Source organism: Trichoderma reesei, assembly GCF_000167675.1.
Source record: "Trichoderma reesei QM6a unplaced genomic scaffold TRIREscaffold_10, whole genome shotgun sequence".
Taxonomy (NCBI): domain Eukaryota; kingdom Fungi; phylum Ascomycota; class Sordariomycetes; order Hypocreales; family Hypocreaceae; genus Trichoderma; species Trichoderma reesei.
In genome coordinates this window covers 140,866-166,841 of record NW_006711157.1, presented here as the reverse complement: position 1 = coordinate 166,841, position 25,976 = coordinate 140,866, and the positions used below count along the sequence as shown (strand labels likewise).

General features: G+C 53.2%; 4 protein-coding genes across 4 annotated transcripts; 2 read left to right on the top strand and 2 right to left on the bottom strand.

The window, feature by feature from the left end:
* Positions 1-1,245: 1,245 nt before the first annotated feature.
* On the top strand, positions 1,246-10,997 carry TRIREDRAFT_62633 (uncharacterized protein; the record flags this gene model as incomplete). Its single annotated transcript, XM_006965704.1, has 5 exons — positions 1,246-1,574; positions 1,640-7,476; positions 7,536-9,362; positions 9,457-10,220; positions 10,305-10,997. 5 exons carry the CDS (start codon positions 1,246-1,248, stop codon positions 10,995-10,997), a joined length of 9,450 nt encoding a protein of 3,149 aa, XP_006965766.1.
* A 2,466-nt stretch (positions 10,998-13,463) lies between these two features.
* On the bottom strand, positions 13,464-15,667 carry TRIREDRAFT_62285 (uncharacterized protein; the record flags this gene model as incomplete). The annotated part of the gene is made up of 3 exons (XM_006965547.1): positions 13,464-14,270; positions 14,334-15,223; positions 15,322-15,667. The coding sequence occupies 3 exons, from the start codon at positions 15,665-15,667 to the stop codon at positions 13,464-13,466; spliced, it is 2,043 nt and encodes a 680-aa protein (XP_006965609.1).
* Positions 15,668-22,127: 6,460 nt separating this feature from the next.
* On the bottom strand, positions 22,128-23,775 carry TRIREDRAFT_121989 (oxalate decarboxylase; the record flags this gene model as incomplete). Its single annotated transcript, XM_006965546.1, has 3 exons — positions 23,326-23,775; positions 22,846-23,185; positions 22,128-22,774 (listed from the first exon to the last, which is right to left on the bottom strand). Exons 1-3 carry the CDS (start codon positions 23,680-23,682, stop codon positions 22,128-22,130), a joined length of 1,344 nt encoding a protein of 447 aa, XP_006965608.1. The 5' UTR covers positions 23,683-23,775.
* A 765-nt stretch (positions 23,776-24,540) lies between these two features.
* Positions 24,541-25,976, top strand: TRIREDRAFT_48398 (uncharacterized protein). The gene is made up of 2 exons (XM_006965703.1): positions 24,541-25,181; positions 25,268-25,976. Exons 1-2 carry the CDS (start codon positions 24,911-24,913, stop codon positions 25,861-25,863), a joined length of 867 nt encoding a protein of 288 aa, XP_006965765.1. The 5' UTR covers positions 24,541-24,910; the 3' UTR covers positions 25,864-25,976.

Genomic DNA, 25,976 nt, shown 5'->3' with positions numbered 1-25,976 from the left:
TCTCGTCTGTCGCTGTGAGGAATGAGACGGAGACTGTGAATATTTGCTCGTCAGCCTTTCGACGAAGAACCACTTCCGTTTCGAGGCACTTTGCACAAGAGTGTAGCAGAGCTGCAATCAAGGTGAAACATTGCGGTCGATGCAGGAGACGAGTGAATGAAACCCTACGAGGTAGCAGCAGGATGCTCACGGTGATACTGAGTGGGCATTCTACAAGCTAAAGCTGCTTGGGCGTACTGAGTCAGGAGCGAGGAGAGAAGCCTATCAACTCAATCCAAGATAGGGATACAGCGCCCTTGTTGTAGGACGGACACGCTTCGATCTGAAGCATCAGCCCGGACAGACACAGTAACGAAGAACTTCATTTCGTGCGTTTGTTCTCATGAGCAAATAACTGTGAAATTTTTGTACTCAGAGGGTCTTGATCAAGCACATCTTGTAGGGCCGTTTCCTTCTTGTCGGCCTCCCACATGGTCAACGCTTACTCCAGTCTGCGGCCTCCCTTCGGGGAGCATCTAAAGTGGAATCTCTGCAAATTCGCCGCCATCCGCAGACAACCATTCGTAGACTACGAGTCTCCCGAAGCGGTAGCTGATACTGAGCGCACCTCTTCATGTGTGCAAGTCTCCCTTCATATTGAGTGCTGCTTTGCACCTCGCGTGAGGTCACCTGACTCACCGCTCTGAGCCATAACCCCTTCCTGCCTTTGCTCTTCTTCCCCCCCTTTCTCCTCCTCCTCCTCCTCATCATCATTACGGGCCCTCCAGTTGCAGACATTTCTCTTTCTGGCTTGCAGCATCAGCTCCGGGCTTCCATCAAGTCTCTCGTTGAATCTCCATCGTGGTAGCTGCGTTTATATAACCTGGGGTACTGCCCGAGTGACATCTTCCTGTACATCACCAGATACTACTTCTTCTTCTTCAGAACTCAATAGGCACTTGTCATATCATTCTTTTGTAGCATGGAAACTACCCATCAAGCCTTCGATGTGCGTGGATATGGCCATCGGCTTGCTGCGTCGAGATTCTGCTGGCCGCCGGCTGCCAGCTGGCAAGCCTTGGCCGCCCACTCCAGACAGCTGTCAAGGCCTGCGCGCCCAATATTTATCACGACGCGTTTCCAGCTTTCTGAGCTTTCCGTTTGCAAACTTTTCACACACCACAAACTCTGCCTTTCGCGCCCTCTCGTCTCTTCCGCTCTGCCATTTTGCGTCCCCAACCTCCAACCTCCCCCCAGCCCTTCGGCATGGCGTCGATACGGTCCATCATCGAGCATGCCGTGCTCCCTCCCAAGATACCAGGGGCAAAGGAAGACAACTACGACGCCATGTCGAGCGAGTTTCTCAACAGACTCGAGGCAGCGTGTGAGAGGGTGAAAGGTCTAGCGAGTTCGCCGTTCGCAGATGCCTTTCACTCCTTGAGCGAATCACTCCGAGCATGCAGAGCTCTGAACCAAGAAGGACTTGATAGAGTAACACTACTGGAGCATTTTCGCACACTTGGAACAAACGACGTTCTCATTTGTCACGTCGTCGAACAAAACGCTGCGATCCTCATCCGACGTGAGATCGACCAGTAAGTATTCATACTCTTCTGGCTGTTACACCGTTGCAGATTACTAACGATGCCTACGATAGAAGCAAACAAGAATTTGTCGTCTTTGAGTCTTTCGAAACCTCGCCAACCACTGAACATGTGTTGGCCGCGGATAATGCACTCGTCTGGGACTTCCCAGGCCGTGCTGTCCGTTTGAGCGCTGCGGAGTTCAGTGATGAGGAGCTGCAAAAGAACGTTGCTGAGTTTCTCGAGAAAGCGAGCAGAGAAGCCATCCACACCGTACAAGCCCAAGCAAGAAAAGCTCAAGTGTCAGTTGTCGAGGCTCGAGATACTGCTGATCCGGCTGTGATAACCCAGCTGTTCATGATCGTCCTCGAAGGTATTGGCGAGTCCGTCAATGTCCCTAAGCTGAGAAAGAGGGTCAGAGACGATGTTAACTTCGCGCCAAATGCTATACTACCATGGAGACGACTTCCCTTCTGGCTGGTGTTGCGGGTGGCGACTCAAAGGCATCTTCACCTTTCCCTTGGCAAATCGGGGAGAGCAAGCTACAAATTGTTGATGTGTGTCTTCTTTTCTCGGCTGCTTCAAGATGCTTCGGCTGAGCTTTCTCGGCTGAAAAATCTTGAACCTGATTTGGTCATCACACTTCAAGTCAAGCTGTGTCGTCGCATGGCAAAAGCTGAGAAACAAAAGGCCGGATTATCGTCGAGATACAAGGAGAGTTTCGAAAATGTCTTCGACAATATCGTCCCAGGCATTGAGGATTCAATTCAACAAGCAACCAAAACCGTCCAAAGCCTATGGGAGAACTTCAAGTCGAAGACGAAAAGACGTATTCGGGCGCTTCCCGCACAAGCTTCGGAAGACTCCCTCCGATTATCACTTCTCAATAGTGGTAGCCATCTTAAGAAGCTCTTGGAAAACTACAAAAGCATTGGACCGGTCTCTGGCACGACTTCTCTGCGTCTTCCCAGTTCCTTGGATAGACCAATGCAAGAGAAAATCGACTTCAATCAGAGGATATATGCCTTGGATCAGCTAGAGATGGGCGTCGAGAAGGATGTACGAACGAAGCCGACTAGTGAGCGAGAGGCGAAAGAGTTCTGCCAAACGCTTGCGAGAGACATTCACAACGTGTTCAGCCAAGTAGGCAGTCTCTATGACGGCGACCCCTTACAACAGAGCATCAAGATTCTCACGATATTTGAACTCTGGGTACGAATGGATGAGTGCGCGATTGGCGTCTGTCCACTCCTGCGTGGATATTGCCCTATTTTCACACCCGAGCTCTTGGATGCGCTTCAACTGCCTACTCTGGCTGGCATGAGCCGACTACAGACCGTCCAACTGTATATCGCTACGCGACAGAAAGATGCCAAGCACGCACATATTCTTCGCCCTCTGGCAGCTGACGCCTTTTCCTGTCAGTATGTTCGCCAATCAGAAGAAATGAGGCGGCTGATGGGTCGCATCCAAGCCTGTTCAGACGCCGACCGGGCGTCTAAAGAGGCAGCGTGGAAACAAGAGACAAACCAATACAAAGACTACACTGAGAAGATTAACAGTTTGAGTTGTCTCTGCACATGGAATGGCGGCGTTCGCAATGTCTCGCAGTGCAAACGATGCTTATACTACAGGCGGCGAAAACGCCTAGAGGTCAAAGTTCACGAGGATTTTCTTCCGGAGGATGAACTCAAACGACAGTCCATCGTTTTCGAGTTGGCTATCCCATCATTCTTGTCTGCCTATCGCAACGCTACATGGGTGATTGTTAGAGATTTGGCACACCCTCATCGACAGCCCTCGGCTTCGCCTCGAACGAGACTTGAGAAATGCCCTCCGCTACAACACCACATGACGGCAAACACCAGCTGCGTGACGTTTGCGTCAGCCAAAAAATGCTTTACTGAAACGCATTATAGTTTCAACAGTGGATTGGTTCCCTTGGCCAAGATTCTCTTGCCATTTGCTGCGGACTTTGATCTATATGATTCTGAAGCTCGACTCTGGGTGGCAGATCTCAACAAGCCGTTGACTTTACATCATCTGTGCGGCGTGCACATTCCGTCTGGGCTCTCTAGTACCGTGATGAGACCTCAAAGCCACCCAGCGCCGGATGTCGATGGTCCATCGTCTTACGAGACTCAAGCCAACATGACGAGACGTCCTCCTCATTTGTCGGCGGCCGAATTTTCCGCTTACCAGAAACTGATGTCGGGCAAATCACGCCGGTGGATCAATATTCTTGTTGAGTTGGGGTCCTCAAATCTCAACTTCAGCAACGAAGACACTGCTTTGATGCTATCCCAGCTGGCGTTCCAAGCTGGCCCTCGCTCAAGGGGGGTTCTCCGGTCTATCCACGCAGTCATGGAAGAACGGGAGTTTGTGACCAGCTTGGGGGACCAGATCAAAAATAAGCTATCGTCTATTTGCAGCAACTGGAGGGAAACGAATTGTATGGAATTGCTGATCAACTTGACTCTGCGGATGTTCTCGCTGTTGCCTCAAGGCGAAATGCGCGACCAGTCTAAACACCTACTTGACTCAGCTAGAGCAGCTATTCTTGAATGGATTGCACAGCTACAGATAGAATCGAGAAAAGCGGAAGACGGAGCAGTGGCAGGTCGTCTCGCCAGGTTTGGCCTCAAAGCAGCATTGCTTTGTCGTCGAACTTTTGCAACGCACCTTGATACTGGAGCAAGTCTGACGTCTTTTGAACTTCTTGCTTGGGTCAAAGCCTCGGTGGCCCTTCAGGAGAACTTGACGACAGACATCAACAATATGCCAAAGTTGTTGAAGAGTATGATGATTCGAGACGCCAAGATGGCTCATCGCCTGGAGAACTTGCTCCACGTTGCCATAGAAACCCACTATGAAGTTCTTCAGGATGCCCTTGGACTTACTGGGCAAAGTCCTCCTGAGGCAAAGGTTCACCAAAAGTCTCCTTGGACACATCTTCCACGCCCAAATTCGCATTGGACGGTATACCAAACCGAATCATATGGATGCTCGCAGAGTAGCCAAGTGTTTCACTTCAATATCCTGGAAGGACACTTTCTGGTCAACGGAAGACCGCGTGGTAGCCTCCCCCAGGAACTGCGCAACGATCCATCTGTTCGAGCCCTCTTTGGAGATCGCAACCTATTCGTCTACCCTTCGGCCGTCCCGGGTATGACCCATAGACTCGCAGATCTGGTTGAGGGACATGCTATTCATTTCGGCAAATACAAGTCTCACATTTCCATACGAGCGATTACAAGGGACGGGGACCAGCTTGACTTCATCAACAGTTCGATATTTCGGAGTCCAGACTCTGATTCTTTCGATTTACCGGCGAGCCTCTTGGAAGACTGCACACACTGGTTGAATTCAATGACCGGGGTGATCGAGGTGCGCCGACGGCCGTGGGTTCGACAGTGGCAGGATTGGCACATTGATCTTCGAAGCCGCCGTGCAACTCGTGGCGAGAATATAATACTCGTTGATCCCAGATCCTATGAGTTCAGGCAAATCTCTGAAGTCTTTGAGCATTTTGAGCAGCCGGAAAACTTGACAGTCATTCAATCTCGAAGAGGAAAGCTAGCGGTTCAGCTTCATCACCTCGACTTGTCATTCCACGTCAACAAAGCCAGATCACTTTACAGCCGTGAACTCAAGGCTTCCATTGACTTCAACCAGGACGTCGGTACATGGTATGGGCTTGCCAGTAAGATTGTGGTACGAGATGTCAAGGATAAGACCCGGAGGAGCATCATTATACCCATTGGAGAGCTGACTTGGAGCCGCAATAAGCATGGCATACATGTATTTGTGGGATTGAAGCGGACTGAAGGATACTGTCGCTTCGAAATTGATGACATCCTTGGCCGATTGTCATCGCCCCCAGAGCGTCGTTTGCTCGTTTTGAAAGCGTTATGCCATGCGGCCACGTCGTTCTGCTTGCCAGATCCTCTAACAGGACGTACCGGTACGGAAGAAGCACTTCAGATTCTTGGATCGGGTGCCGCTCAGCCTTGGGACCCATTAACCTCACCTGACATGCAAACGCTGGCCAGACTCCTCCCTCGACGGGAGTACTATCCTCAGGACATAAAGCGTTTGCAGAGAGTAACATGGGACCCCTCTCTGACGACAACCATCCAGAATGATGCATTTGAGCAATTCGTCAGGTCCATGGAGGGAAGAGCCACACTCCTGGCGAGATTTTCCTCTGTCAATGTGAAACCAGTGAGCTCCGTAGGGAATCTATCCCAGCTTCGCCATCGAGCGCAAATACGCCGCCAGCTTTATGAACGACCAGTCCACGATACAGCAACTTTGAAGCAAACTGAATACACTTATCCAGTTCGTGACAAGCGCACGACCCAAAGAAGCGATAGAGTGTACCTAGTTGTCAAGCTTCTTCGCGCGCCAAACCTACTCTTGAACATGAACAGCACGCTGGCGAAAGTCCTTGAGTCATGGACTTCCATCAACGGCTTCTGCTCCGGCGACTCTTCATGGAGTATACAGCCGCTTGCTATTCAGGTCGAAGAGCCCATCAGTTCACGCTGGGGAAGCCTGGTCAGCATGTTCCGTAACACAGAGGATGCTTTCTTGTGGGCTTTTCAACTGGGTCTATTGGCTTTCAACCCTCGAGTTGATATGGACATCTTGGTATCTCTTGTAGGATTCTGTCGCATCAAGCAAATCAGGCAACTGGAACCTCCGCTGCATGCTACATTCACGCACTTCAAGGACCGTGGTCCGCCTTCGGCCGACACTCTGGAGGCTTTAATCTCCCAGGCCTTCGTCCCTTTGCAGATTCCAAAGGGTAAGAAACAAAGCACTCAAAGTGAGAAAGAGACTCATCAGGAACGGTGCAAAGAGCAAGGCAAAATACTCGCGAAGCTCCTATCAGATCGGTGGCCCCATCTTCCACCCGACGCTGGCTTTACTGGCAACTGGGAACCGACAGCCATCAATGTTCCTTTGGTTCTGAAGAATATCAAGCCGGAGTGGGATCGCAGATGCCATAACGACCAGTTATGGGCTTATGTGAACAGGATTGATTCGATTCTGCGTCAACACTCTGGGCGCCGGTTCGAGGAACGACCTCAACGATGGATTCATAGTGTCCCCACATCCTTTGGAAAGAAAGATGAACGCACCATTCCATCTATCTCACAAGGCCTCGTCACTAAGCCCTGTCCAAGGCTCGAACGATTCAAGGTCAGATCTCTTACCGAGCCATTTGAGTCAACAAGCTCGCTGCCTGGAAAGGGGAACAGACAGGAGAGATTGCCAGAAGAAGTCTTCGAACTGGAAGATATTCTCACCTCGTTTAGCCGCTCGTCGAATGATCTTCGTCGGAGCTATGGCCAAGATCTATTGGGCAGCTTGGCGGCTTTCAAAACCAGCTATCCCGAACCATTTGATGTCGCACGGCGATCGAATCCCTCCGCAGAAACTGTTGCGAATGCAATTAACGGTATTCAATCTATGGGAGCTTCTTACCGGGATTGTATTCAGAAATCCCTCTGGGCAGCCGACTTGAGCTCCAAGTGGCTTACCATGGGTAACCTCTTGCCATGCTCGACAACTGTCGAGATGCTGGAGCTTTTGCGGTCAAAGGCCAATCATCAATTCGGACCTGGAATGAAAGATGCACTCATTCTCTATGGCTGCGCAATAGCAGAACTTCAGCGTCTGCGACGACTACGAACAGCGATCCTACGAAGAGACCAACGTGGTGTAGAGGAAGAGCTGCGCAACGTTGGCCATGAGAACTGGGATCCCGCCGAGGAAAACCCAGACTGGTTGCTCCTGGAGCTGGACAGCAATATCCTCATTCGTGCAGACCAGATCAACGTTGCGCGAGCCACTCTTAATCCAGCATCGGGCGAAAACAGTCTGCTACAACTGAATATGGGTAGAGGTAAGCCATAAGGTACCGTGTTCCTACACAGGCATGACAATGGCTAACTTATAGCGTAGGGAAAACGTCGTGTATCCTGCCCATGGCAGCGGCTGTCGTGGCCAATGGAACCAATCTTTCTCGTCTTGTGGTTCCAAAGTCACTCATCATGCAGACTGCGCAGATGATGCATGCAAGGCTGGGAGGCCTCGTTGGAAGAGCAATACTTCATATACCATTCTCACGGCAGACCCCAACATCCGACGACGTCCTACAAGCATACTGTGAGCTTCACAGAGAGGTTCAAAGTTCACAGGGCTTGATCTTGACTAGTCATGAACACATACTCTCCTACAGATTGTCCGGGCTACAGCGGCTCGCTGATAACAAGTTGGCTGAAGCGGAGAAGATGGTCAACTTCCAGACCTGGTTGGACGCGCACTGCCGTGATTTGCTTGATGAATCCGATTTCACTCTGTCTCCCAAGACTCAGCTAAACTACCCAAGCGGTGAAGAACTTCCGATCGATGGGCATCCTTTCCGATGGCAGGTTGCGCAAGGTCTGCTAGCTATGGTTGCAGAGTACATGCCACAGCTAGAAGCTGGCTTTCCGGGAAGCATCGAAGTGGTTGGTCGTTCGTCTTGGTTCCCATCTGTACAATTTCTCAGAAGCGACGTTGAAGATGAGCTTGATCGGCTCATAGTTGAAGATACCGCGAGCGGCAAAGTTCCATTCCTTCACATGGACAAGGCGGTGCACAAGTCAGCGCAAATAGCTATCAAGCGAGTCCTCACTGAGGAGAGATGTGATAACGATTTGCTTGATAAAGCCAGTCAGGCTTTCACCCAGCCAAACAACGCGAGGACCAAGCTGCTAGTCATCCGAGGCCTGATTGTTCACAAGATCCTGATTCTTTGCCTTGGGAAAAGATGGAATGTTCAATATGGCCTGCATCCGAACCGCCCTCCCGTCGCAGTTCCCTTCGCAGCCAAAGGTGTCCCATCCGAGCTATCAGAATACGGCCATCCAGATGTTGCCATTCTATTAACATGTTTGAGCTTTTATTCTACTGGCCTAACATTTGGTCAGTTCCGTGAAGGATTGAAGCGCATCCTGACCTCTGAAGATGCGGCTTTAGAGTACGAGCGATGGATTTCCGAGTCCAACCTGCCTCCAGCATTGGAGTCTTGGAATCTGATTAACTTGGATGATGAACTTCAGATGCAGGTTCTTTGGCAGCATTTGCGGAAGAATCGAGTCGTGACAAATCACTACATGAACAACTTTGTATTCCCAGATCATGCGAGACAATTTGCTGTCAAGCTTCAGGCTTCAGCGTGGGACGTGCCGCTCAAGTCGTCAGACGCACTACCTGGTGCGCGGACGACGGGCTTCAGCGGCACCAACGACAACAAGTACATGCTTCCCATGACGATTCAGCAAGAAGACCTTCCAGGCTTAGTTCAGACGAATGCCGAGGTTCTTTCATATTTGTTGCAGTGCCGGAATAGGGGATACGCGGTGTTGACTGACCGCAATAACCGGCGCCTCAGTGAATTCGAAATGCTCAAGATGCTCCACCGCCGAGGGATCAAGGTTCTGATTGATGCTGGCGCGTACATTCTAGAGACAGGAAATGGACACTTGGCTCGGATGTGGTTTGACATTGATCCCTTGGCCCAGTCAGCTGTTTATTTTCGCGACGACAACAGGGCCTGGGTGGCTTTTCGAGATGCAGCAAAACCAGAGATGCCGCTGTTGGCAACACGACTTGCCAACGATCTCACCGACTGCTTCGTCTACTTTGATGAGGCCCATACGAGAGGCGTGGATCTGAAGCTGCCGGAGGATGCACGAGCAGCGCTGACTTTGGCTCTGAAGCAGACAAAAGATAATACCATGCAAGGTGCGTTTCTTTAATCTTTCTCTTTTTTTTAAAAAACTTTAGATAAGGGCGCGAGAAAGAGCCGATGCTAATTGTGACATGTCATACATGATAGCGGCCATGCGGCTTCGACAGCTGGGAACAACACAGTCTGTAACATTCTTTGCTCCTCCCGAGGTCGATATAAGCATCAGAGACATCCGAACAAGGATCAATACTTCCTCGACTAAGCAGGAGATCCAGTCTCCCGACGTCATCTTTTGGCTTCTTGAGCAAACATGCTTGGCAAATGAAGATTTGCGGCCGCTCTTTTTGGCCCAGGGGATGGATTTTTGCAGGCGTGAGAGCGCATTGTTACAGTTCCCAAATTATTTGACATCAACGGCATCCAGATCCAAGCTGCTCAAGCTTCTACAAGAGCCTGAGCATCAGACACTTGACCAACTTTACGGAGCTGTTTCGGGCAATGCATCTTTGCAATCAGTTCAGCCACTCCATTCTCGGAGACTCCAGAAGTTCGCTGATAAGCTGAGCTCGTATCATGACACTGGTATCGTGCGTGTTGAAACTTTGGGTGAGGTAGAGCAAGAGCGAGCCGTTGAGGTGCAGATTGAGGCAGTCCGCGAGGTAGAGAAGCCTGTTCACTACCAAGCCCTCAAGTTTCCTGGGCTGAAGTCCAGCATATCGCGCTTCTTGAGAACCGGAGTTTTGGACACAAGTGATGGCGAAACGATCCATGCTCTCGATTACATCGGCAGGACCAAGGTGGGTAGGAAATTTGGCATCCACAGCTCAGGGTCGAGACTCTTTGTTTCACCAGAGTTTTGTCGAAGTATCGTGCTGCCCAAGTTGACTGAGACCGTTGAAGATCGCTTCCTGGTAAGTCTTACGTGCCATCTTAATGCCTGCCTTCGTCTCTAGTTCTCAAGTATAAGTGTACTGACGCCTTGAACAAAATGATAGCGCCCTGTAGAATGGATCCTATGGAGTCCGTCCACCCAGACTGCCCTCGTCGTCATTCCCGAAGAGGTCGAGCTGCTCATTCCGGAGCTTCGATCTTCCCCAGAGAAAGCAAAGATACACTTGATCGCCTACGCAGCTCCCGTTACCCGAGCTATGGTCCCTTTCAATGAGCTGCGATATTACTCTTTCCCGCCGATTCCGGCACATACGGCGTTTCCGACATGGCTCAAGGTCGAGCTGGGCATTCTAGCAGGCCGACTGTATACAGACTACGAAGAGTGGAAGCTCACGGACGACTACATCAGAAGGTCACAGGCCGGCAAGCTGACTAGTCCTGCATTCCTCTTGGAGTGGGTAGGTGTTCGTTGCAGAGCACATGACGTGCTTCACACGCCAATCGGGTATATATGCCTTGGAAGAGCAGCGACCGAGTCTCACCCATTCTTTGTCAGAAGTGAGGCCACGGTCACTCCCCAGCTTCCGGCCGCCGCAGTCGACGATGACATCGAGACGCCAGAGAGTGAAGCAATTGACGGAGATGTGGCCGACGAGATTGAGGGCGAAGACCGGGAGAGGAAGTTGCCTTTTGATGAGTCGAGTGACGAGGAGTCGGGGGATGAAGACCTGTCGGGAGATTTCACCGAGGAAACTGAGAGTGATGATGACGAGAAAGAATCGTCTGATGAAGAATGAACTATTTCGTTGAGCATCTGGATGAAGATGGGATTGCGGATGGCGGAGGATTAGAGAAGACCTTTTTGAGCTAACTGTACTGAAGTGAGGAGCTAATGTGTATGATCTTATGGGAAGGGTCATGAGGTTGCCCGTGGAAATAGTGAGCGAGAGGTATTGATGAGCTAGTCATCAGCTGCGAAGATGTAGAGAGAAAAGACTTTTTTAGTGTCCTGTAGGTCTATAGATGAATTGCTTTGCATTGTGTGTTGAGGTACGAAGAGTCTTCCATCTGATCAATCGTATCTACCTCATCCGTCGTTTTTGGCCATTAGTAATGTTCATTGTAGATGGGAAACATCATGTCTCATCCACACATCACAGCATACAACATTAGCAATGCTAGTCACTCATCCTCTTCAACAATCGTATGAAATACATCAAGCTTGAGCTTGACAATAGTCCATCATGTGCCATTCCTCGCCTCTATCTCTCGCTGAAAACTCATGCTTATGTATACCGCAAGGAAAGGAACAGTCACAAACACGTAAAGCAGCATATAAAGAGCAACATCTTCAGCTTGATCTACCCCAAACAAAGGCATGCTTAATGGCAGCTTACCACAAAGGCCCAAGCAATCCTATAGCCCAGTTTGGTTCATCCACCCCTGAAGTTCATCTTGTGTACTTACAAACCGCTACTCATTGCCACTGGGGCTTATCATTCTCACTTATACGAAGCATTATCATTGCTCCAACATTTGCCCACGGACACACGGACACGCCCCATCCTGTCCTCCTCCTTCTCCTCCTCCACTCTCCTCTCAAGATAGATACCCTCCCTTACCTGTACCTCAAGCCACGATACAAGCAAGGCAGAAGTCAAGGAGTGTAACACGCCCCTATTCGCCCCATCTCCCCATCAAATCACAAATCATGACCCCTTCTCCATGCCCCATCACCAGAACTTGCCCGCACTCCCTTCAAAGCCAGCACCATACAAGTACACATGCAACTTCACACCTGCCTTGCCATACGCGAGTGACTTGACCTCCATCCATATGCCCCGTACACTCCACACGCCCTGTATACGCCCTCCCTTTTCTCTCCTCATGAGGAAGCGCACCCCCCTTTTCCCTCCTCTCGGACCCCATGCCCACGCCGTATATCTCCCATAAACACCCCCTCCCCTGGCATGCTCAAGCAAGTTACTCTACATTTTCTTTTTTTGCCAAACCAAGGTTCCTCGCATAATTCCCCCTTCCTCCATTTCCCCGTCTCTCACATCCCCCATTCTCCATCCTCCTCCCCCCTCCCCCCCCCCCCCCCATCGCCGAGCCTTGCCTCCTTACGGGCTTTCCCCCCATATGTCTCCCGTCTCTTCTCTTCACAGATTTGCCTCCTCTCGGCCCTTTTCCACAGGACACATAACTTCCCCTCCCACAGCTCTATGGCATCCAGTCCCCAAAAGTTCCCAAGTTGCCCATGCAAAGTCCGAAACGTACACTAAGATAGCCCACCTCTTTCTGCCTTCTATTCCCTCCTTGTTCTCCTGCTCCTCCTCCTCCTCACCCCCCCAAACTTAACTCCGGCACAGATTCCTAGGCCTATCCACCTCTCTACCCCCAAGTTCAATCCTACAATCTATACCCTTCACAGACATGCCCCATACAAAAGACCCCCATGAGGCGCAGAACAGCGAAAGAAAAACAATAGTCTTTCTCTCTCTCCCTCTTCCCCTCTGTCCCCAAATCCTTTCCACACAGAACCATCAACAACCAATAAATAAGCATCAGGAGAGAGCCCAGTTTCTCCCCTATCCCATACCGAGATTCGTCCGGCCGGAACACAGAAGGTGCGAGAATTGGGGGAAGGGGGTGAAAGCACGGGGAAAAGGGCGTCTGGCGCCATGCTTCTTACGTGCAGTATAAGCCCAGATCTAGACTCCGGAGCCTAGGTACGTGGAGAGCCCCAGGGCAGCTATACGTCAGTAAGACGTCCGTATAGAACGCAGGTCTGTCCTTGTCTCGTTTATAAGTACCTACTATACATGGTGATGAATGGGGTGAATAAGGAATGTTTAGCAGCGTTTGGCTACACTCGGGATGCTGGGCAGCTGAGTTATGTTACTACGTAGCCACTCCCTCCTAAAGATGTCCATCTGGTTCATGGTCCATGCCCTTCTGCTTAACATGATACTCACTGGTACACTTCCACGGATAAGAAGAATACTACAAAGCCCCCGGAAATAGTCCAGGGAACACGTCTGGGTGATCAAAAATGTAGATTGAGAAGCTAAATGTGTGTCTCGCCGGGTCGTCCCTCAACAGACAGATATCGATATCATAATCATAACGTTGCCCATGTTCCATCGCAAGAAAAGTCCCATCCAAAACTCCTCCAGGGCTTCCCAGCCCTGTCCATAACAGCCCCAGCACGCGTATTCCCAATCCTAAGCCCTAGTTTACCCCCCCAAAGAATCGACTCTTTACACATCCAACGTCTTCTCGACAAACTCAACCTTTTCGTCCTTCTCATCGCCATCGCGGTGGAGAAGAGCAACCTCCAAGGAGGAGTAGATGACATCGGCATCACCAGTCCTTTCTTCGCCCTCGCGGGCAAACTCCCACTCTGAGCGCGTAAACCTCTCAAGTACCTCCGGAGCCATGTTGACAAAGCGGAACTGCAGCTCCTTGCCCAGGTACTTGCGCAGCGCCATCTTCAGCTCGATGAGGAGCAAGACGCCGGTCGTGTCGATGAATGAAATCATGCCGAAATCGAGCACAATATAGCGCAAGGGAGAGATGTCTGTGGAGATGGGCTGAATATGCAGTCTCTTGCGAATGTTGGCAACTCGGCGCTTCGTGGAGTCGTTCCACGTGCGGTTGTCCTCGGCAGCTCGTAGCATCGCCGCGTTTGGCGTGTAGCGAACCTTGATGTCATCAACAATCGCGTTCTTGAGACGCTCGGCGTTGGGAAACAGCAGATCATTCGTGAACCTGACGTAATACGCCTCGGGGGGAACATCAATCTCCGCATCGTTGGGGCGGCTCTTTGAGAGCGTCCAGTGGTTGGTCTCCGCCTGTGAATGAGAGACCTTGACCAAGCGAGGGAAAGCAAGTCTGAGAAGGGTATACACGAGGCTAAAGGCCACGGACACGGCCAGCCCAATCTCGGTTGAGGTGAAGAGCGTCACCCAGAAGCCGAGCATGGAAGCAATGAAGTCGATGAAGCTGATCCTCCAGTATCGGTAAAAGAGCTTGGGCGGGGAGACGAGATGAGCGACGGCCATGATCTAGGGGAGAGGTAGAACGTTAGCATTTGCTAGCTATCGACAGCAGCCCGAAATCAAACTTACAATGATGGCGGAAAGAGTTGCCTTGGGGATCCAGTACAAGGCCGGGGCAAGCTCGTAGAGAGTCAAGAGGACGAAGCCAGCAGTGAAGATGAAGTTCAACGGGGATTTTGAGCCGGCCTCGCTGGACACGGCCGTGCGGCTCATGGCACCTCCAGATGCCATCGAGCCCTGAATGCTAGCAACCATGTTGGCGGTTCCGAGGAACAATAGCTCCTGAGAGCGGTCAATGTCGTATCCGTTCCGCAGACCAAAGGCCTTTCCAACGCCCAGGTGCTCGATGGACATGGCAATAAAGGGAGCGACAGCTCGACCAGCCACCTTGGCAAGGAGAGAGGTATCATGAGACTTGGCCTTTTGCAGACCGCTGGAGTTGATCTCAGTCACAGCCCACATGTAATTGTCCTCTCCGCGGTTGTGGTTCACGCCCCAGGAGATCAAGGTGTAGATGACGAGGACGACTGCCGCTCGGCTGGTGCAGACAAACTTGATCCACTTGTTCTTCTTGCCAAGAGTCTTTCCGACGTGCTCAAAGACGAGGAGCATCGCAATGCCGGTCAAGCCAATGCAAGCCGTCATTCCCTGGATCTTGTCAAGATGGCCAAGGACGCCGCGGATGATTTCGACAGTGGTGCTGCCGACTGTGAGGCCGACGAGCGAGCCGACCTGACCAAGCAAGATGACCAGAGCAACGGCCGAAATCCAGCCGGTCAAGACAGGTCCGCTAACAAAGTCGAGGAGGAAACCGAGCTTGAGAGCCCCCACAATCAGGGCGTAGAGGCCAACCATGAACGCCACGGCCGAAGCAACAGTGGCCGGGTCCTCATCTGGCAGAGAGGCAACCGCCTCGGCGGTAAGAAGTCCAAGAACCGATGTCGGGCCACTGGAGACCTCTGTATGGGCGGAACAACTCATCAGTAAACGCTCAAGAGAAAGGCAGCATGTCCCGCCTTTATAAGGGAAACATGCGGGAGACCAGTCTTTGACTAACCTTTTGAAGTTCCCATGAAGAGATAGAGCAAGGACGGGATCCAGGCAGAGTACAGACCGTGTACCACCGGGATAGTGGCAATCTTGGCGTAGGAGATGCCCTGGGGCACAAACATGACACCAACGGTAATGCCGGCGATGAAGTCGTTCAGCAGCCACTTGGGGTTGTACCTGGGTAGCCATTGGACAATTGGCACCTTTTCGATGAGGTACTCGGCCGCTGCAGACGGGATGCGGCGAGCAATAGGCCCAGCCCAACGCTTGGCCCTGTTGATGTTGGCATCAGTACGATAGGCCGCGGCAGCATCTTCCTTAGCCTGAGAAAGGCCCTTGGAAACCTTCTCCATGTTGGCGGTTTCGGAGAGTCTCGGGATGTGATTCTGAAGCCCGAGTTCTGGGGGTTCGGAAAGGTCTCGGTGTTGCGGCAACCCGATCAAGCCTCAGCTTGTCTTAGAAATACACAAGTAGACGTGTGTATATAAGAACTAGGGCCAACCTTGATGCTGTCGATGGAGTCCAGATGCCGTTGGGTCAGAGCTGGGGAAGGGGAGATGAGGAAAAGGGGGGAGCTCCCCGAGGCTATATAGGTGCGAGGATGGCAACTTCCAAAACCCAGACGTCTCCTTGGGAACGATTATCAATGCCCGGGCACTTTACAACGAGCCTGCCTCACGCTGAATGGCTGTGCGATACTCGGGCTCAAGAACTTCAACGCGAACGAATGGTACCCTCCAAAAGGTACCGGCCCTTAGATTTGACAAGGAAATCCGAAGCTGTCGCTTGCAGGACACCAACTTTATCCGAGTCACCACCCTCCCTGGACAAGCAACAAAGGCGAGGAGGAGGCACACCAACCTTAATCAGAGTCGTCGACGGTTCACCGAGAGGGGTAGCATTGGGAGCTAAGAATTGCCTCGACGACAGCAGAACGCCAATCTCGAGACGCACGAGTGCCTGGCTCGGCAGTATTTCAAGGTCCTCTCCATATAGGGAACGTCATGTTGCATGGCCCCAGACGCCTCTTGCAATCGCCGCGTGCAGAGCAAGCGAGCAATTGCTCCGTGCATGCAGGCAACGTCGACAAGGAAGCCGGCCGTTCATTCCCATCCCATGTACGAAGTAATCCGGACTTCGTGCTAGTGCTCTATAACGACATGTGCAATCGGCCGCGTATTGAGCTGGGCTTATGGCCGGCCACTTGAGCTCCCGGAAGAGGACCAGGGCGTGTTACTCCGTGTATGCCTGTAAGTATCTTGACTAGGTCTCCCATGGCCCTACAGCTCCTTTCTGTCAGCCACGAGGAGCAGGTGAATAGGGATGATCACAGGGTGTGTGTACAGATACATACCTGAGAAGCGTCGGGACATCATGACAGCTTAGTTCTCATCCAAAAGCAAGGACCAACGGCTTCTAGTCAACGCCCCAAGTTCACGGGGGTAATATTCGCTAAGCAGCTTCTCCAAACGGGCGTGAGGAGTCGGGGGCTCAAGCTGGGACTGCTAGCACCGAGCCAATGGAGGCTACCAGAGCAAGGCCTTCCATCCCCCACGACGAGGCGATCTGTATGAGCATCACACAGTTGCGCCATGGCGAGCCCCTCAGTGGCGTCCTCTTGACGATGCATCGAAGGCCTCAAACCTAACGCCCCTGTCAGAGACTAAAGATGTTTAGCGGCCGACTAGCAACCATGCTGCCAGCAGTGGGCATTTCTTGTTGCGGTGTTGCAGGCATCTTCGACGGGGAGCTGGCCATGTTTTGCCCCTGTAGCCGTTCAATGTACCTTTGCTCCTCGGTTCTCTCAAGTCCACCTTTACTGCCGCCTAGATGAGCCGTCCAATCTTCTGCATGAACTCGAAAAGTAAGACCTCCAATCACGATGAAAGACCGGCTGGCGTCAACGACGTGATTTGTCGCTCGTCTCCGCATGAGAAGAAACAAGCGGGCGGGGTCGGGAGAATCCACGACCTTGCAGTTATATCGAGAGATGGCATCAAGCACGGCGACCAGGATGTTGCAAGATGGTACATGTTCTCAGTACTCTGTACTTCATATTCCGTCACGCAGGCACTCGTGCTCTGTCCTGGCCCATGCAGGTATCACGGCAAGGCTTAAGGGTCTCTCGCAATTCCACCAGGGGATCAGCATGCGAATGACAGAATATCATCAACGCTTCCAGCGTGCCGGTTTTCCGAAAATGGTGGTATCGCGTTGCACTGAATGCGAGCCAAGACCGTTACACAGCAGCGTGTGCCCAGAAGCGAGAAGGGAACCGTTTGACAGGCATCTGTCATGTACGTATGTACTACGTACAAGCAGTACCTTGTCAGCTGGAATACATAGGTAGAATGCCCCATGGGATGTAGCTCGTCAACCAACCGTCCTCCATTTGGAGGCTAAAGGGTCAGCTCTCAACTAGGATTCATCACACAAATGGAAAGAAGAAGGGAAAGGAAGAATAGCGAGGACCTCGGAGCAACATGGAGGAATTGAAGGTGGTTCTCGGGGGGGTGTGGCTGCTCGCTGGCCCCTGTTCCTGGCAAGGGGATCTCCAACAGCGCCAGTCCGGACCTCAAATGAAGAGGACGAGACCGCATCTGATGGCGATGGCATTCCGTGAGTGGCTGGCACAGGCACTCCGGCAGATGGCCCTGGCCTAGGCGGCTAGTGCGGAGGCCACTTCTTGACGCCGGGGGGGGGGCCTTTGCGTCTCCAGCTCGAGTGCATCTCCAGTAAGGTAGCCAACGGTTGGCATTGCCTGGTTCTCCTCGTCGACTTACTACTAGCTGGTTCCAGCCCTGCTAGTGTGGACTTGCCCTATCTGAATCACGCCCATCTGCTGTGATTGGGCTCGGCGATCCTGCACCACCTTTTGAGCACCCCCTCCTGGGCAAGTCGTCCACCTTTGGGAACAATGGGTCCCTCCAGCGGCAAGGAAACCAGGCAATGCAACGCTGAGGCTGCATGGGCTGTGTGTCCCGTTTTTAGAAACAGGCGACGGATAACTCGGGCAGCGATTCCCTGGCTGGAGTTGCATCAGCCAGCCAGAACCTCGGCCCCCCCTTGGTCCTGGTGCAGACAAGATGCTCGCTCGTCGAGGTGCCTGTACTGTAACAGTACTACATAGCACGTGCCGTTCTTTGTCAGCCTCTGCCTGCAGACGTTGAAGCTCGAGCTGCGAACATACAGGTAGGTAGGTAAAGACTCTCACTCACTCAGTCACTCACTCCTCTGGGTTCCCTCGCAAGATGCCGTGGAATCTGTCGTCAGCCAACTTGTTGATATGATAGTAGCTCGGCGCCTCTTTGCGGGGTACATTAGGCAAATGGAGATGAAGTGGAGAGAAGTGTCGCGGAAGGCGATGGAGCTAAAAGGCGGCAAGACCACGCAAAACCTCCACTATCTGGGGCTCGGGGAAGCCAAAGTACGGACGACTAGCGATTAGCACTGCTCCTAGTGTGGTTGAGCTTGTACATCTACCTGGCGCCGCGTTAGTGCTAATCTCGTAATCACCTCTGCTCCTCCTTGTCTGTTCTGCCTCTGGCAATAGGAGGTATTCTTCGTCCTACAACATTCACATTCTTTCTTTTCGAAGGCACCCTCCTGTCTGCCTCACTCGGACCGCACATTGCCACTGGAGTCCTCAGCAGGGCGTGTCCCCATGCAACGTCAACCCGTTGAGCCCTCTCAACAATCAGAAAAAAAAACACACATGGAGGAGGCGTGCATGCATTACTGGCACGGCGCGTGAGAGGTCCGACCAACGGCATGGGCCAGCTTCATCTCGACATGCTCCAGAGCACGAGTACCAGGGACTGACAAGCACAAGGATACTCTGTATGGGTCCCAGGTATGTATGTAGTATGTAGTTGTATGGACCCCCCACCCCCTGTCGTTCTGTCTCTCCGGCTCTCGCCAACGACCTACCGCGTATCTATTATACTCCAGAATCAGGCCAGCAAACTTGGCCTACTACCTAGATACCAGCTCGATCTCTCGCTGACTACATACCCGAGCGAATGATTCCATACTCAGCGTGTTGGCTCGGGAACTGGTTCGAAGCCAAGCGATTACATAAAGAGTCATCGCCAAGCTTTCAAGCCATGGACATGATGCCAGGCCTTTCATGGTATTACCTCTACGGTAAGTACTGACAGGGTGCAGAATACGGGGTGTAGAGGGCAGGCTATGTTCGCATTGCAGAGCATTGACAACGGAGTAGTACCGCCGACTACTCTCCCGTCTATTGCGCCCGTTAAGGCGGCCTAGAGCGAGCAAAGATCGCCCCTGGAGATCCTACCATGGTGCTGAAGTCGTGCTCCGGCCTCCGATGTTTACCTTTGATGAGAGGACCAGATAGGGGTTCTGCCTCGACACCCACCACTGCGAGGCCTGCCCTCTAGCATCCCACCATTCCTTGTCTTGCCTCAGCTATCTTGCAGCCTTCAGATTCCTCGTGCGCCAACCATTCGAGGAGAATCACTTACACCTTTGATACGGCCCGTAGGATGAAGCACGATTACGACATCTACGGCGTGGGAGACTTCATGCGTCGGCCATGTCGGTAACTGCCTGAAGCCGATTTTAGTCCGACTCTAGCTTGTCATGCCTTCTATTCCATGTCTTTGTGTTGCTCGCAGCGTTGAGGGTGGTCACGTTTCATCGATCGTCTTTTCCTCCCACGGGCATTCTAGCATAGCGTTTGCCCCCTACAAGCCTCTCTCCAACACCCCCCCTCCTCGACAATGCTGAAGCACTTGGGACATCTCAATCTCCAACGCAATGAAACACTCAAGCCAGCTCGGCATGTAATTCTTTGTGCCGAGAGCATGGCAAAGCCGACATCCCCTCCCATCTTGCAGCAAGCCACGGCTCCTATCCGAGACGTCCTCGTGTTTTGATCAGCCTATCTGGGTTTTTGAATGTGTCGCTCTGTCCGCGATTAGCCCAGTGATCAACATGCAGACAGTTGCGGATGCTCTCGTGCTGCGCAATTATCAAACCAATGCTCTCTATTTTGCTCCGGTGTGAAGTTATTCAACCGCTCGTAGCGTCACATCAAGGAGGAGCCTGACTGAAACCTTTCGGATGTTATGATGGGTCTATGGTGCAATTTCCGTTAAAACTGCCGGCCATGAACGCATCCAGGCAGTATTTGACATTGCAGATGCACGAATGTCGAGCTGTTGCCCGTTGATATGCCTTCCTTTTCGCCGTCAGCCAGCCCCCGCTCCCCCAAGACGCAAATCTGACACATAGACTACTAATACACAGAATCGCCACCTGCACGACGAGAAGCCCCATATCAAGACCATACCTCAGTATACCAGCGAATGAAGAGAGGGGGGCTATAAAGTGCTTGTTGATGAATAGTTCACTGCAGTAAGGCAAGTGGGTGTTGCGCAGATAACATTATAGTAATCCGATCTGATACTGGCCCAGGGCTCCTTTACCCAGCTGCCCAAACGGGTCAACGCCCGCAGACCCAACATGCCTTATCTCGAGCAGAAATAGCTGCTAGCTGTCCTCCGTGATTAGCCTCGGGATTTTTTCCCTTAAACATTAGGCAGAGCACAACTCTATCTGTAAAGCATGATTATCTTCCTCGATACGAGACGCACTGCGTTAAAGTACAGATTTGGGTCCTTTTGTTGTGAAGCTTACACTTTAGGTTGCGGGATGTTGTTATAGCGGCCGAGCTGCAGATATCTGACCCGGCTCAAGGGAATGGAATGGCTGCAATTCCCCGACGTGAACGAGTCTGGACGGATGGGTGCCCCAATGTCGGTTCTTGTAGGCCCTTCTTTCTACGGCTACGCGGTGATGCCAGGCTTCAGTATTGCGCAGGTTGGCTTGTCGCTACGGAGGGTGGAAGAAACTCTGGTCTGTCTATTCATGTCCATCCCCCCCCCTTTTCAAGAAAAAGCAAGAGCCGTATCACTGGAGAGCTGATAGTAGGCAAATTCGCCTATGGTTCCTTTGCAAGGCTAGAAGAGGAGCGTATATGCCATCAGCTCACTCTTTCTTTCACTCATACTGAGGCTCTAGGACACGCTACAAAATGGAAATATCAGGACACACAGGACGTACGATTGGACGAAGTGAAGGAAACGAACCACATCCATTTACCGAGAATTCTGCTAAGGGTCCACCGAAGCAAGCTTCTTGGGATTCTTAGGATATAGCCGAGAGAACGCGTGCTTTCGAGACATGTCATATGACCGTGAGCGCGAGTAGTATTCCTGACGGAAATTCACGGCAAAAAGTGCACAGTTAATTTCCCGGCCTCTCATTACACTTTCAATATCATCTCATCTCACCAAATACCACCTCACCTCATAGCATCTCATCTCAATTCACGGATATACCTAATACACTCATTGTAAACGTGTCGGATGAACCCGTACACGATATTCGTCAAGAACCTGGAAATACGATGCTCCTCACATCGGTATAAGTAGCGTCTTGCATGCGGCTGTTTACGTACGGAATGGCCTCGTGAGTGTGTGTGTGTGTGTGAGAGAGAGAGAAAGGAAGAGAGTACAGCAAAGATCGAGAACGAGATTATTGATATGCTTAAGAAAAAGTGTTATTCTGTCCACCAAAAGAATTTCCAAACTACAGTATAGCCTCAGATAACAGAGGCCCGGGAATTATAGATCGAGTTGAAATAGAAATCAAACGCCCCTCACCAATATTGACATGACCTCGAAATGCCGTCGTTGCCACATTTTGAAAAAAAAAATGTACATCTGATGATTCCTCATTACCCTTTTCCCTCCTGAACTGATGATTCTCCCTCGCCGTCCCTCACTTTGTAATCTCATCCTTCTTGGCATCCTTGACCTGCTCCCAAAACTTCTCGCCAGCCTCCTTGTCGTCGGCAAACAGGTGGTCGAGCACGAGGCGCTGGGGCGTCTCGCCCATCCACTGGAAGAGGGAAAAGTCGCGGAACTCGTCGGCGCGGAAGATTTCGAGCATCTCGACGGGCTCGTCGCCAATGTTCTGGACAAAGTGGCCCATGTTGCGGGGCACGATGCCGACGTCGCCGGCGACGTAGTCAAAGGTGCGGGCGGTGCCCTCGGCGGCGAAGATGGTGACGCGGGCGCGGCCGCTGATGAAGAAGGACCACTCGTCGGCGTTGGGGTGCCAGTGCATCTCGCGGATGGCGCCGGGCTCGATGACGGCGTGGGCGGCGGCCACCGTCTTGGAGATGGGGAAGTTGTTGGAGTCGGTGATGCGCACCTCGCCGCCCGTCGTCTTCTTGGGCTCCTGGTCGAGCATCTTGTGGGTGAACTGGTACATTGACTTTTTGACGTGCTTGCCCTTGGGCGCCTCGTCGTCGATGGCGCCGGGCACGGAGCCCTGGAAGATGTACTTTTCGCCCTTGGGCAGGTGGTCGAAGAGCTCGGGGGCGAGGTGGAAGTTTTCGGCAATGACGGACTTGGGGGTGTGGGCTGGTAATGAGAGGTTAGCATGATGAATACGTACAAGCCTGATATGACGGGAGTTTAAGAAGATGGCATACCCAGCCAGTCGGACAGGATAAAGGTCGACTCCTCGGAAAAGTTGCCGTCGTCAAAGATGAGGAGGAACTCGGTGCCGTTCTCGCCCAGGCCCTGCAGCGAGTGAGGCACGCCGCTGGGGAAGTACCACAGGTCGCCCTTCTTGAGGTCGTCGATGAAGTTGCCGCCCTCGTAGTCGAGAGCGGTGACGCGCACCTCGCCGTCCAGCACATACGCCCACTCGGCCTCCTTGTGCCAGTGGAGCTCGCGGATGACGCCCTGGTCGAGCCTCATGTTGACGCCGGCCAGCTCAACGCTGGTGGGCAGCTCGCGGACCGTCGTCTGCCGGGTCCAGCCTCCCTCCTACAAGGCAGCGCCAGGGGGTGTCAGCAAACGGATCGATTGGGCCGAGTTGAGGAATCAATTGGCGACGCCGCGAGTTTCGGATTCTCCCAAGCAGCTCGTCACGTCCACGTCATTCATGGATAGATGGCACCACATACCTCAATCCGCACGTGGGAATCGGTAAAGCTCCATCGCATGTTGGCAATGTTGCCGTGATCGGTGCTGGGCGGGCGGATCATGTCCGGGCTCTGGCGCGAGCGGTCGCGGTTGTAGGGCCCCAGGACGGAGGCTCCCAGGCCGTTGCGCCAGGGCTTGGGGTCGAGCTTCTTGCCGATGGCATCGACGTAGTTGTCGTTGGGGTCGCGGTGGCCGGGCGTGTAGGGCTTGCTGTCGTCGCCGTACTTGGCGGGCAGGTCCATGCCGTTGAGCAGGCGCTGGCGCGGGCTGTCGAGGTGAGGCAGGGCAGCGCTCAGGCCGGCTCCGGCAAGGAGCAGTTGGGCTGCTGAGAGCTTCATCTTGCTGGTGCTCCGTGTGTGTGTCTTTTGGAATCTTGCGATTGCCGGTCCGAGCTGTAGATGCCGTCAAACAGTCACGCGATGCCCGAGTCAATGCCGCAGAAGAGCTTCCTCCGCTGGTCAATTGTGCGAGAGAGAGGGAGGGAGAGAGTGAGAGAGGCTGAGGGTGAAGCTTCGGGATAGTCCAGCAAAGGACGAGAGGCGGGCAGGGTCCGGGTTATAAAAGCAATTGGAAGGCGTCTTGTCTGTCGTATGACAATCCATGCCTCCGCCACCGACTCCCGCCTGCCTCCATCTAGGTAGGTAGGTTCTATCTGCATCTACATCCAGAGTACCGCAGCCGGCGTCCGTGCATCCTCGTCATCGCGAGTACCCGCCAGGTCGCGCCGCATTGCTTCAGCCAGCCCACTCGGCGATGATGTGCGAGCGGGACCTCGCGGGCAAGCTTCCAGGTTCCAAGGGGGGGCATGCGGGAGCTCGCATGTACTGCCTGATAGCCCCGGTACCTGCGTCTGCCCGCAGCCAGCCACGGGGCTCGCAAGTACCGCGACCGCATCCCGCTACCACGACGAGCCGCGCCCTGACCGATTCCGAGGCAAGTCCGCGCTTGGCTCCTCTGATTGCGGCGGATCGCAGCCAATTGCAGCCGGGGCTGCGGCCTCAGATCTGGACTCCGCCAATGGCGAGCTCTCGCGTCCTTGCACAGCGTCACTTGTTCCTGGGCAAATCTGGGCCAAAAGTAGATGCCGGGTCTTTTTTTCTTTTCTACAGTAGCAGCAGAGAAACATCCCGGCTCTTCCTGTTACCCAGCTGAGACTCGCAGGGTGTCGCCGAGGCTCTGGTCCGGTTTGCGGCGTTGCAGAACGGCTCAAGCTTCGGTTTTAGCTTATTGCGCAATAGTATGCGATTTCGCCTCCCCGTCTGTGTGGTCATCAGATAATCATACCGACGACTCATCGAATCTTTGCCGACCACGATAAACGCGCAGCCATTGACTGGACCAAGTACCTCCTTTACATACCTAGGTACCTAGGTAACACTGGGCTGAACCCTTAACCGCCCCCCCTGCCAGGATATCAAGAAGCGGCCGTTCCCTCCCTCCCTCGACCCGCCTGGCGAGGCTTCATCTTCTCTTCTGGCTCCTGGTTCTGGTTCTGGTCCTAGTCTTGACTCTACCTACCTACCTATTGAACAATTCGTCTTGCCTCCATCAACCAATACACCAGCAATGACAACGTACGGCACCGCCAACGGCACCGCCAACGGCACCGCCAATGGCTCGGCAGCCGTGCCCAACGGCGTCCGCGGCGACGAGGAGCAGCCGCTGCTGCGCTCGCCCACCAAGCCGCGGTCCGCCGTGTCCCGGCTGCGCAGGCTGATGACGGCCGAGGTGTCGCGATCGTGGGCCGACATTGTGCTGCTGCTGTGCTACGTCGTCACGGGGCTGCTGGACAGCGCGTCGACGCAGGTCTGGGGCGCCTTTGTGTCGATGCAAACGGGTGAGTCGAGGTCCTTGTCCAACACATAATTGCGCGATGCCCTCGACAGACCTCATAGACACTCAAAACTAAACACTCATCCACAGGAAACACCGTCTACGTCGGCCTCGGCCTCGCCTCGCTCATCTACCCCCCGACCAACGCCCGCCTCTACAAGTCGGGCATCTCGCTCGCCTGCTTCTGCGTCGGATCCTTCCTCTTCGCCCGCTTCCACCGCTACTTCTCGCCCAAGCGCCGCTGGGTCCTCTGCGTCTCCTTCGCCGCCCAGACGCTCTTCATCGTCGCCGCCGCCCTCATCGTCACCCTGACGACGCCCTCGCCCGACAAGGACCACGTCGGCTGGACCGTCCTCGCGCCCCTCGCCCTCGTCGCCTTCCAGAGCTGCGGCCAGGCCGTCACCAGCCGCGCCCTCAAGTACAACGCCCTCACCAGCGTCGTCCTCACCAGCATCTACTGCGACCTCTTCTCCGACCAGGACCTGTTTGCCTTTCAAAACGCCGAGAGGAACCGGCGGGCGGCGGCGCCTACGCTCTTGCTTATTGGCGCTGTCGTGGGCGGCATCTTTTCGCACAGCTCCTTTGGCATTGCGGGTGCGTTGTGGACGGCCGCCACGCTCAAGGCGCTCATGGTGGTCGCATGGTTCTTCTGGCCGGCTGAGCCTTCAGAAGACGACGAGGAGTAGACTGGAAGGCGCTTCGGTTCATTTCAAATCTCAGCATAGGGGCGTTGGAGGGGGTTTTGGAGGAGGGGCATCAGCGTCAAGCATTTACTGTAGTACAGTCAGTCAGTCGTGGC

Bases quoted from the DNA above. Each gene is read 5' to 3' on its own strand.
- TRIREDRAFT_48398 (XM_006965703.1), top strand. From the start codon at position 24,911: ATGACAACGTACGGCACCGCCAACGGCACCGCCAACGGCACCGCCAAT. The intron at 25,182-25,267 runs GTGAGTCGAGGT...ACTCATCCACAG, and splicing joins CTTTGTGTCGATGCAAACGG to GAAACACCGTCTACGTCGGC.